Genomic DNA, 13,147 nt, shown 5'->3' with positions numbered 1-13,147 from the left:
ACTAGTTGCACCCTGTCAAAGAGAACACAGAACCTCCAAGAGTCCCACGCTGGGATGAGTCACATTTGTACAGTATCCTTCATTATAGCATTCTTAGCAAAAGTAAAAGGGTACTGGATGAATTACAGGACCAATAAAATGAATGGGCAAGTTCCTTATGTGCTGATATAGAAATACCTCAGATATGTTAAGTGAAAAAAAAAAAAAAAAGGATAAGACAGCATACATCAGCAGTTTTCAAGGTATGATCCAAGGACCCCTGAGGGTGCCCAAGACCCTTTCTAAGGGTCTGCAAGGTCCTCCCTTTCCAACTATGTATCTACATGAGGCTGTATTTCCTTCTATACTTCAAACAAAAAACAAGTAACAGACTGAATGCATAACCAAACAGGCAAATCCAGCTATTAAGCCCGATGCTAAATTTTTTCAAATGTGGAAACACTCTGCCTCACTGATTTTGTATTGGAAAATATTTTTTATCAAGTCTATTTTTTAAATATAATGGGTTTACCATTTCTTAAGAAAGTTTTCAAATTTCTCTATTTTCTAATATGGTAAATAATGATAGCTGTAACTCACCTTAAAGACCCCTTGGGAAGCCTCAAAAATTTAATACTGTAAAAGGATCCTGAGACTAAGAAGTTTGAGTACTACTGGTGTATATACTACCCTTTTTTTGTAAAAAAAGGAAGAAAAATAAGAATTTATCTTTGTACTGGTTTATATACTCATGAAGAAAAACTCATGAAGGATAAATAAACCAGTATGAGTGGTTAAGCAAAGAGAAGACAGGAAATGGGCAGATGCAAGAACCTTTACTGAATCCTTTTTTTCATTTTGAAGCTGTGTGTGTGTGTGTGTGTGTGTGTGTGTGTGTGTATAAAACCTATTCAAAAACTTAAAAAAAAAAAAAAAAAAGAGCTAGAGGCAGCAAGGGCCAGCATGATGGAAGATGAGAATAAAGTTCAGCTGAAAAGTAGAAGGCCTTACAAAGGCTGTGTTGGAGTGTCTCCCCTACCCGACATCCAGAAATAATTGTCCCCAAGCAAAATACTAGAGACTTCTTCCCTAAAGAAATGAAACCAAGAGACCCAGAGCTTCTAGTATGAGATTCCTAATCTTAAACTATTATAGGTAACCACACAACACAATTTAATCAAAGTCTGCAACAGGTGAGATAAACAGAAAAGCTAGCCAGGAAGAGAGTGAGGTAAGGGAGAAATGAAAAAAAAAATGTAAATAATTTTTTAAAACAAAACAATGAAAAACACAAAGTCGTGTACCCAAAGATACTGGAGAAGTTACTGAACCCACAATGCCAAGTAGATCTGGTTGAGGAAGATACTGTCAGTTTTTTAATAGTCATCCTAGAAGTACTGACCCCTGTGATGTTCTTGTGGAAATGACTCTCATATACACATGGCACAGGGAAAAAGAATATGTTTTAATATCAGATATAAATCTGTTTCATTTACTACCTGTGCACTCCCAAGAAAAGAATTTAACTTCTGAGCCTCTGTTTCATCCAGAGTAACTTGGATAATACATCCCTTACGGAGTTACTACAGGAATTTAATGAGTTATTGTTTTCTGATGTGACAGTACATTCCCTAGCACTTATGGAATGCTCAATAAATGGCATTCTTATTGCCTGTGATGCAGCAGAAAAAGTTGTGTTACTAGAAAATAAATGAAAAAAAAAACAACAGATTCATGGTTGTCAGAGCCGGGGGTGGGGGATGGGAGAAAAGCATGAACCGTTTTTATCTTTATAGTTTAAATAAATTGAATTTTAAAAAAACAATAGAAGTCAATGAAATATGCTTTAAGGTTAACAATCATTTAATGTATTAACATTTTCACTTATAAACATACAATTTGCATATACAGGGAAAAATAGGTTCTGAGGACACAACAGAATACTAGAGACAGGCAAGCAATCAGAAAAAAAGATCAACCCTAGGGGGAAAAAATGGAACTGCATCCCATGCTGGTGTCTACATAAACTTGGGAAGGAGAAAGAAAGATCACACAGTATCACAAGTAATGTAGAAAATAAATGTGGGTCATTCTGTCTCAATGGCAGGAACTTCTCCCATGATCCAGATCTTGTGTCCTGGTCTGGCCCGTTTCATGAATGATGATCTGAAACAACCACGGGTCTCTGCCTTCTCTTTACATCTAAGACCCTGAAGTTAACTCAAGGAATTAAAAGAACAGAGCTAAGAAACAAGCCAACTGGCATGTGTGCAATGTCAACGGCCAACTAGTTAAAAGTACACATGGAAGTAAAATACTGACTAAACCTGAACAAGTTCCTTCCAACTCACCTTCTTGATTTAGGATTACTTAAGCATTAGCATCTATGAGAGCTGGGGCCAGGGAAATGAAGTATCTCAGCCCATCTTTATATAGAGTATGCATTTCCTCTCAGGATCAAGTCACTAGTGACAGTGAACTTCAAGACTCAACTACAGTTGCCCAGTGGGACTGGCCCCGCTGGGGACAGGGACTGGAGATGGGGGGACACACGTGTGCCCAAGCTTCAGTCCACAGCTCTCCTCCTTCTGTCAGGGGGAAGCCAGGGGAACACAAGGAGACCATCTGCTTCAAGGGCATTTCACTGATGTAACTCAGTACCTGTGGTTCCAGTTAACTCCAAGTTCAAAATGATGCAACATTAAAAACTGAGTTTAGTATTTTGTAAGTAAAACATACAGCTCGAATAATGATTACCATCTGAAAAAAACCATTCTTATTACATACGATGTAAAATAACTAAAGCAACATTTTTAACCATCAAAACCAGTGTCGTCACACATCACATCTAGCAACTTTCCACCATGTCAAACATCCAAAGAGATGACAGCCAAGTATACTGCTTCTCAGCTGGAAACAGACTCTCCAGTGTCAACGAGTGCAATAGGTTGGCTAGGAAAACACACCTGTGGTCACCACAAAGTTCATTTGGCATTTGGTTTCATACGGAGATAGATCTATTTAAGTCTGCCTTAGAGATGGAGTGGGTTGATCAGTGAAACAAAGACTATGTATGGGCTTCCCTGGTGGCGCAGTGGTGGAGAGTCCGCCTGCCGATGCAGGGCACACGGGTTCGTGCCCCGGTCCGGGAAGATCCCATGTGCCGCGGAGCAGCTGGGCCCGTGAGCCATGGCCGCTGAGCCTGCACGTCCAGAGCCTGTGCTCCGCAACGGGAGAGCCCACAACAGTGAGAGGCCCCCATACCACAAAAAAAAAAAAAAAAAAAAAAAAAGACTATGTATGTAACTGGCCACATAGAATAAAAACGGAATTTGTGCTACTAGGAGTGTATTTTATTGAAAATAGGGCCACATGGAGTACAGGGGCAGAGACCTTCAATGTGCTAAACTGCCTTTGTAAAAGTACATTTTTTAAAGCATGCAGGACAGAAAACTGGAATAACTGAAGTTTTAAAATTTACATAAATAAAGAAATAAGAAATAACAAAAACGCACGACTCTCAGTCTTCCAGAGCTTCACACTTAGTTGGGGCTCAAATTAAATGGTTTTAAGCTTCTCTGTGACATTTGAGTCAAGAATGAAAACAAGGCGAGTGTCCTGGTCAGGTGGAGTAATACCTTGAGCAGGTCATTCATGTCCTTAGGCCGAAATTCCCATCTGTAACCTGAGCCTCCCCCACCATGCCACCACCAGGACTCCATGCACCCCACTGCTCGGGGACAGCCACAGCGCCCCAGTCCTGCACAGACAGGAAACGGGCTGTTTAACAGCCTTCAGAAGGGTGGGAAAGAGGATCCTCAGTGCAGCGCAATCCCCTGAAACAGTAACACTGTAACTATGGCTCTCATTCCACTTCCTCGCTGTTCTCTTAATATTATTTTCTCATCAAGTAGAAAAATAAGCTGTAAGTAGGCTGAAGCGGCAATAAAAATACTCAAAGCAAACACTTAAAACATGATGCCTCTGAATAAAGCAAATCTACCTGCACACACTTGTTTGTAATTGTTTTGCCTTGTTCAAGTTTTAAATGATAAAGCCCTAAAATGCTGAGACTCAAGTCTACTCCTAATTTGGGATGTTTTCCAAGGATCACTACCAAAAACAAACTAGTAAAAATAAAATGAAAAGCATCATTTTAAAGCAGGGGATCTGCCATCCCACCCATCACCCTAAGCAGTCGGCTTTGCTGTTAAGTCTGCAGAGCCCCAGAGGCTGTGGCGATATCACACCACTGCCTCAGGAAGGTTCCAGCCTACGACTCCTGAAGTAACATGCAGCCAGGTCTGGTCTGAGGTTTCAAAGTCTGGCATTAAACCAAAACAGCTGCAGTTCTTCTTGCCACAATCACTCACCACTCGTACATCACGATGTTACTCGCGTAACACTAAAATAACTACCCCTTAAGCACTAAGGCCTAACTCTAAAAGAAAAATGCCCTTTCCAAACAGGTGTGTTCAAATAACATATTCTGAGAGTTCCATTAAAAAACTCCTAGAATGAGCCAGTGCCCCCAAATAGTCCAAATAGTTTTAACAGCAGTCCAAAGCCTTCTCCGTGGTACTTATATGGATTAGTTATAAGTATGATGTCACTACTTTCAAAATAACTACTGAGACTATTATTAAAAACATTTGTAACAAACAGAAATGCCCTGCAAATTATATTATTGCACACAGGGTATCAGAAGCTATGCACATCCAGGTTCCAAGGACTCTAGAAGACCCAGAACAGAGACCCTAAGGCCATGCCTGTGGCTGCTCCAGCCAGCATGCCCAGTGCCAGGTCACTGTCATTGTCTTGATACCGTTCACGAATGATGACTTGGTTGGCAGGCTGCTGTCCATAAAGTCCTAGAAAAGAAGGAAAAAATGGGAGCAGTTTGTGAAGTCCAACATTCACTCAAAAAGATGACTCACTTGACTGGGACCCTTCCTAAGGTTCCTCCATGCACTGCACCCCTCCCTCGGAGCACTGGTGGGGTGACTGCAGAGAGTGCTCCCCAGCTCTCCTCCACCACAAGCGAAGGTGACTGGACTTGGCCAAGTGAGGAGGACACCTCCATTTCTAAGATGGCACTAAGAGAAAATCAAGATGCTCAGCTTCCCAAGGTCCACAGTCCCAGACACTGCAGAGAGCAGAATCCTAAAGAAGCTACAAACCCCAGCCTCCAATGTCCACTTCAGCCCTGCACTCTCTGCTATTCAGGATGGCAGGCAGACGAGGAGTGGGGGAGACACACAGAGCCTAGAGACAATGTGAGAGTCAAGAATCCCCACTGAAAGCTAAGAAGAAAAACCCACCTAGAAGTTAACTAGCTTCTTAGTATTCATGCAAACCGTTTATAAATTAAAGCTTTAATCTGCTAACCTAACCTGCTCTTTATTTTTCACCTTATGTCTTTATGGGGAAAAATATTTATGTTAGGGGGAAAACTTCTAAAAAGCAAACTTTAAACAAATTTAAAATTTATTTGCACAATTAAAGTTTACAACTGGAAATGTATTGCTTGTTCTCTTCTATGCTTCACAATATATTGTCCAATAGCTAATTAGCTTTAAAATTGCTCACATATAGTGTTAACTTTCCTCCTTGACCCACTATTCCCTTAGCAGTTCAACCCTAGGAAATAGAGAGATTAATCCAATAGTAATATGTCCATGTAGATGAAGAATGGAAGTGAAACCAACAGTGGCACTAAAGGCTAACATCTACAAGTGCTTTCTAGTCTAAGCACTTACAGTATTACAAGCATTTACATTCATTGACTCACTTAATCCTCACAACAACCCTATGAGTCAAGCTTCCTGTTATCCCTATTTTATAGACAGGCAAAAGTGAGGCACACGGGGGTTGAGGGCAGTATGCTTAAACTACAAAACTGGTGAACTGTAGCATTCACTATCACAGCCTTGAAATTTAAAAAATTTCAATTAGGCAACTCCAACTAGTGAAATGTAATACAGTAGGAACCTATAAGCTGACCTAATTAAAAGATCCCCTGAAAAATCTAAATCTGCATCCCCTCTGTTACCCCCCAGAGGGATCTCCTCACTGCATGACCAGGAGCCAGCTTCTCCTGCAGTTCCTGCTCACCTCTGTTCCTACCAGGGAGCTAAGTCCTTTTTTTAAAATAAATTTATTTATTTTTGGCTGCATTGGGTCTTCGTTGCTGCACGCGGGCTTTTCTCCAGTTGCAGCGAGTGGGGGCTCCTCTTTGTTGTGGTGCATAGGCTTCTCATTGTGCTGGCTTCTCTTACTGTGGAACACAGGCTCTAGGCACACAGGCTTCAGTAGTTGTGGCGCACGGGCTTAGTTGCTCCGCGGCACGTGGGATCTTCCCAGACCAGGGATAGAACCCGTGGCCCCTGCATTGGCAGGCGGATTCTTAACCACCGCACCACCACGGAAGTCCCAGGAGCTAAGTCCTTACCAAAGTCAACTAGAGACATTTCCAAGTTGTACTTATTTTAATTATCTAATTTAACTAAACTTTACATAAATGATCAAAACACGAATGTAGAAAAGGCAGATACTGTTTCTATGACAATTAAGTTAGATTCTTTAGGAAAGGCTAAATAAAGGCAAGTAACGTTTACAAATTACCATCAAACCAACGAATTGAGTAAATAATAAAAGATGGGGGAGGAGACACCAAGAATCACAAAATCTACAGGTCTGCTCTCAGACTTGGCCCTGGAAACTGTAGTGCAATTACGTGTCACATGAGTACCATCTCTGTAAGACAGAAACAGAGCACTCCAACCAAAGGAGCCAACTCAAACCAAAGACCTCAAGCCCACAACAAGAGACAGCTGAACAAAAGCCCACTAACGTGGGAAAATTAAAACAGAATACTTATAGTGTGTACACGGCACTCTGTGCACTTTTAAATTGGCTGCCCGGCCACCAGTCCCCAATCATATTAAAGAGAAGGCCTTTAACCTTCTCTGCACGTCCAGGGCCTCTATGGACACTGCAAGGCAATGTGTCATGAAGCTGGCAAAGCACCGGAGTATCTTAGAGAGGCTGACTGAAGAGTTCCTGTCTGGTTACCAGCACGATGCTGCAGTGGGACGACCACTATTGAGCAGCCCTTCCACAGCAAGCACACTGCTAGCTGGTCACAGCGCAAATGCCGAATGCCTATGGACTGCTCTCAGCCCTCGGCAGCAAATATTCTGAGGTGGCCCCGAGCGTGCTGTCTCTTTTTTCATCATGAAAGTCAAAGGCAAGGATGGAATCCTACGTACAGAAATTCCCTTCACAAGCACAAGCACAGAACTTCTGCTTTTCTACAGAATTAGAAACAGCCGGGATTATCCCAGTCTATGGCCTAGGGGCTGAATAAAAGGCTGGTTCTCATCAGACAATTAGGCTAGGGCTTAAAAACCGACCAGCAACCCCAAAATAAATGGGGAAAAAAATATAATTCATACAAGGGAAAATCTAATTTGTAAACAATTGTACAATGTTTATCTTTGCCAGTCATCACAGAAATGTAAACTAAAGTAACCTGATTCCATGTTAAGACCTTATCAAAACTTTCAGAGCACAATAGGCAATCTTTGCGGGACTACAGAGAAACCAGTACATCACTAACTCCTAGTGGCATTATGAACTGGTGAACTATTCTGGAAATTAACTTGGTAAATGGTATCAAGACTTACTGTAATACTGTCAGATGAAATGATATAAAGTCTGAATTTCCCTCAAAACAATCCAGAGGTGGGGAGAGAAGGTACAGGTGAAACAAGATGTGGTAACTGTTGAAGCTGGTAACAGGCAAATTTGACAGTTCATTTACTGTCCCTACTTTTGTATGTTTGAAAACTTTTATAATTTTTTAATGGTATCAAAAGAAACAAAAATGTTTATGCCCTTTGACATATTAATTTAATATAGAGAAATCAGAAATGTATTCTAAGACATATTTAACAGGAATGGAAAAGAAAATGATTAGAAATATTCAAAGCAATATCTACAATAGTAAAAATGAAAAGAAAAAAGTAAAGATTTAACTAATAATACATCACCCCACATGACAGTATGCAATCATTAAAAATACTTAAGAAGATTATGTAGCACTCTGGACAAAATACGTAAAATTTTATTGATAAAATGAGAATAGAATGCAAAAAGTAATGTAAGATAACAAAGATGAAACAATTATTTTACATGGGGAAAATAATTCAAACAAAAACAGTTGTGCTAGGATTAGAGGATAGACAAATAGTTCATTTTTCAGCATCATTATTTTACCAGTTTTCAACTTGACATGAAAAAAAAAAAATCAAGCAAGGCAGAATGCTTCAGTCTATGCTAGTTGAGTGCACTGCATCAGATTCCAGAAACAGGTAACAGGAGAAACTCTCTTGTATTAGGTGCTAATGCATGAGAAACCAAAGTAACCACCACTAACCAAAAGGACATTTTGAGTCTGGGGCTGGCCAAATCCAGAGACCCTGTGGCAGCCCCCTTGGCTTCTCTGTGGCATTCATATCAGTGACCACTCACCCTTCTGGTAAACACACTCTCCTGCTACTGCTTCTGTGTTAAGGCACTGTGCTAGGTTTGCTCACAGCCACTTAGAGTTCTGATCTCTTGGCAAGCTCTACACTCCCATTCCAGTCTATTCACCAACTCACTCTCCTGTGTGTCGCCCTGACATGCCATACCCACTGTGACCTGCCCCTGCCTGACTTCACCTGCTCATTGGGGTCTGGGTGTGGCCTCACTCTTCAGGCCATCAGGCACGTAGCTCTGGTCCCCCTTGCCCTGGTTGTAGGTGCCGGCACATTCCTGCACCTCCACCCTGTAGACTTCCCCTGCCCATGCTGCACCTAGGACTTGATGTCTCCTACACAGGCCAGTCATTCACACCTAACAACTTGTTTCGGGTGAGGTGAAGATGAGAGGAACCCATTAAAAGCCTAGAATAATTATAAGCCCTCCCAGGCCTCTACTTCACCTGCTAAACGGAACATCACACCTAAGTAGTGATAATTTTTGAAGGATATTACCAGAAGGAAAAAAAAAAGAGAACGATTATCTTTTATCTCTTAAAATGGGCCTCTTAGATTGGTTGCTTCTTAATGTAAATGAATTTCAGTAAGTACAAATTCTCTTCTTGGGGATGAATCTGGATACACTAGTGAAGTTTTAAAAATCAAGCCCACTCTAACTTTTGTGAAGCAATGTGAAGATATATAATGCTTTTTTTTTTTAAGTAGTGGAGTGATTTCTAGTCTAACCAGAAGAAACATAGCTCACTTTAAATGGAGAAATAAAAATTCTTCAGGCTTTATTGATCTACTCACTAAATGAAGAGAAACAAGGAATGAAAGGCTGGCGTAAGTTACCTGCATATGGGTACTGGTAGGGTACAGCATAAGCCTGCCCATTTGCAGCATAGACAACTTGAGTTCCTGGTGGGTATGCACCACTGTACGGACCATAGCCGTATGCCTGCTGAAAAGATATAGGCCCATTAGAAATACAATTTTGAAATTTCAACATCCATTTATAATAAAAACTCTCAACAAAGTGGGTATAAAGAGAACATACCTCAATATAATAAAAGCTATATATGACAAGCCCATAGCTAGCATCATACTCAATGGTGAAAAACTGAAAGCATTTCCTCTAAGATCAGGAACAAGACAAGAATGTCCACTCTCACCACTTTTATTCAACATACTATTGGAAGGCCTAGCCAGAGCAATTAGACAAGGAAATAAAAGGCATCCAAACTGGAAAGGAAAAAGTAAAATTGTCACTACTTGCAGATGACAGAATATTATATATAGAAAACCCTAAAGGCTCCACCAAAAAACTATAAGAATAAATGAATTCAGTAAAGTTGCAGGATACAAAATCAATATACAGAAATCTGTTGCATTTCTATACACTAATAACAAATGTCCAGAAAGGGAAATTAAGAAAATGATCCCACTTACAACTGTATCAAAAACAATAAATCAACTGTATCAAAAACAATAAATTACTAACATATACACACTACTATATATAAAATAGATAATCAACGAGGACCTACTGTATAGCACAGGGAACTCTACTCAACACTCTGTGATAACCTATATGGGAAAAGAATCTGAAAAACAATAGATATATGTGTATGTATAACTGAATCACTTTGCTGTACACCTGAAACTAACACAACATTGTAAATCAACTATACCCTAATATAAAATAAAAATTAAAAAGAAAAACAAACCAAAAAAACAATAGAATACCTAGGAATAAATTTAACCAAGGAGGTGAAAGGCCTGTACACTGAAAACTATAAGGCACTGATGAAAGAAATTGAAAATACAAATAAATGGAAAGATATTCCAAGCTAATGGATTGGAAGAATAGTTAAAATGTCCATACTATCCAAAGTAATCTACAGATTCAATGTGATCTTTAACAAACTTCCAATGGCATTTTCTGCAGAAATAGAACAATCTTAAAATTTGTATGGAACTACAAAAGACCCAAAATAGCCAAAGAAAGAAGAATAAAGGTGTAGGCATCATGCTCCCAGATTTCAAACTATATTACAAAGTAATCACAACAGTATGGTATAGGCATAAAAACAGACACACAGATCAATGGAACAGAAGAGAGTGCCCAGAAATAAATTCACGCATATATGGTCAATTAACTTAAAACAAAGGAGCCAAGAATATACAATGGGGAAAGGACAGTCTCTTCAATAAATGGTGCTGGGAAAAGTAGAAAGCCACATGCAAAAGAATGAAACTAGACCACTATCTTATACCATATACAAAAATTAACTCAAAATGGATTAAAGATGTAAGACCTGAAACCATAAAACTCCTAGAAAAAAACAAAGGTGATAAGCTCCTTGACATTGGTCATGGTGATGATTTTTTGGATCTGACTCCAAAGGCAAAGGCAACGAAAGCAAAAATAAACGTGGGACTACATTAACTAAAAAGCTTCTGTATAGCAAAGGAAACCACCAACAAAATGAGAAGGCAACCTACTGAATGGGAGAAAATATTTGCAAATCACATATCTGATAAGAAGTTAATATCCAAAATATGTAAGGAACTCATACAACTCAACAGCAAAAAAAATAATCTGATTAAAAAAAGGGCCGAAGAACTGAACAGATATCTTCCCAAAGAAGAAATACAGATGTCCAACAGGCACATGAAAAGATACTCAACATCACTAAACATCAGGGAAATGCAAATCAAAACCACAATGAGGTATCACCTCACACCTGTGAGAATGATTATTATTAAAAAGACAAGAAATAACAAGTGTTGGCAAGGATGTGGAGAAAAGGCAACCCACATACACAGCTGATAGGAATATAAATTGGTGCCTCCACTATGGAAAACAGTAATGGAAGGAAGTTCCTTAAAAATTTAAACATAGAACTACCAGTTGATCCAGCAATTCCACTTCTGGGTATTTATCCAAAGGAAACAAAAACATTAACTCAAAAAGATATCTGTATCCCCATGTTCACTGCATCATTATTTACAATAGCTAAGATATGGAAACAACCTAAGTGTCCATCAGCAAGAGGATAAAGAAAATGTGGTCCAAATATACAATGGAATATTATTCTGCCATTAAAAAAGGACATCTTGCCATTTTTGACAAGATGGATGGAGCTTGAGTTTTCAAATGAAGTCAGACAGAGAAAGACAAATACCATATGACCTCATCTGTATGTGGAATCTAATATTTTCTAAAAAACAAAAAAGCAAGCTCACAGATACAGAGAACAGACTGGTGGTTGCCAGAGAGGAAGGGGGGCCTGGGGGTGGTGGGCGTGAATGAATTGGGTGAAGGAGTCAAAAGGTACAAAGTTCCAGTAATAAAATAAATAGGGGGCTTCCCTGGTGGCACAGTGGGAAGAGAATCCACCTGCCAATGCAGGCGACACGGGCTCGAGCCCTGATCCGGGAAGATCCCACATGCCACAGAGCAACTAAGCCCGTGCACTACAACTACTGAGCCTGTGCTCTAGAGCCCGTGAGCCACAACTACTGAAGCCCATGCGCCCAGAGCCCGTGCTCCACAAGAGAAGTCACCGCAAAGAGAAGCCCGCACACCACAACAAAGAGTAGCCCCCACTCGCCACAACTAGAGAAAGACCACGTGCAGCAACTAAGACCCAATGCAGCCAAAAATAAAATTAAATAAATAAATCATGGGGATATAATATACAGCATGGTGACTATAGTTAATAATACTATACTGCATATTTGAAAGTTGCCAAGAGGATAGGTCTGAAAAGTTTTCAACACAAGAAAAAATATTCTTTATGTACGGTGACAGATTTTAACTAGACCTAGTGCAGTGATTATTTTGCAGTATATACAAATACAGATCATTATGTTGTATATCTGAAACTAATACAATGTTGCATGTCAATTATACATCAATTTTGAAAAATACAATTTGGAAACCACCAGGAATATATTAAAATTGGTTTTCCAAGTTGCAGTCAATAAATTTTGACACTCTATTAAAAAAATAAAGCACATGACAGGACTTCCCTAGTGGTCCAGTGGCTAAGACTCCACGCTCCCAATGAAGGGGGCACAGGTTCAATCCTAGGTCAGGGAACTAGATCCCACACGCATGCTGCTACTAAGAGATCATTCCCATGCCGCAACTAAAGATCCCGCACGCCGCAACTAAGACCTGGTGCTTCCCAATAAATAAATAAATATTTTTAAAATTATAACAATAAAGAAAGAACATGAGACAGTGTGCTTATGCCCTTTGTTTTAAGATTCTAAAAAAACAAACCCACAACTGGAATCTACTTTATGGCTGTAAAATAAAGTAGGTGGAAAACACAACAAAAAAGAGAACTGCACTTGCCAGAGATTCCAATTTCATTTCAGCTGTACCATTAACTTGAACTTCAGTAAGTCATCTAACTACTGTAGGCCTTGTTTTGTTCATCTCTAAAATGATCAGTTTGGACCAGGTGATAAACGAGATTCATCCAAAGCCAGTTTTCTCTTGCTGAAGCCAGTCTAGCAGCAAAACCCTCCCCAGCCCAATTTCCAGCAGTTCCTGGAAGGAGAATATAAAAGACTGAGGACACTGGGGGGGTCTGAGGTCTGAGGTCTGGGCAGGTGACTGACAG

At 39.8% G+C, this 13,147-nt stretch overlaps 1 protein-coding gene across 4 annotated transcripts in view; it reads right to left on the bottom strand.

Annotated features, from left to right (window-relative positions):
* Positions 1-1,819: 1,819 nt before the first annotated feature.
* The window catches only part of PLEKHB2 (pleckstrin homology domain containing B2), a 42,864-nt gene continuing 31,536 nt past the window's right edge, over positions 1,820-13,147 (bottom strand). For 2 of the 4 annotated variants that reach the window (XM_059052629.2, XM_059052630.2), the window contains exons 7-8: positions 9,360-9,468; positions 1,820-4,850 (exon numbers count right to left, since the gene is read on the bottom strand). In XM_059052629.2, the coding sequence (XP_058908612.1) occupies positions 4,714-4,850; positions 9,360-9,468 (246 nt within the window). In that variant the 3' untranslated portion in view covers positions 1,820-4,713. The remainder of the gene's footprint in view (positions 4,851-9,359; positions 9,469-13,147) is intronic. The other 2 variants (XM_067025778.1, XM_059052631.2) reach the window with 1 other exon arrangement.

Source organism: Kogia breviceps, chromosome 2 (genome assembly GCF_026419965.1).
Source record: "Kogia breviceps isolate mKogBre1 chromosome 2, mKogBre1 haplotype 1, whole genome shotgun sequence".
Lineage (NCBI taxonomy): Eukaryota > Metazoa > Chordata > Mammalia > Artiodactyla > Physeteridae > Kogia > Kogia breviceps.
This window is presented reverse-complemented; position numbering and strand designations above follow the sequence as displayed.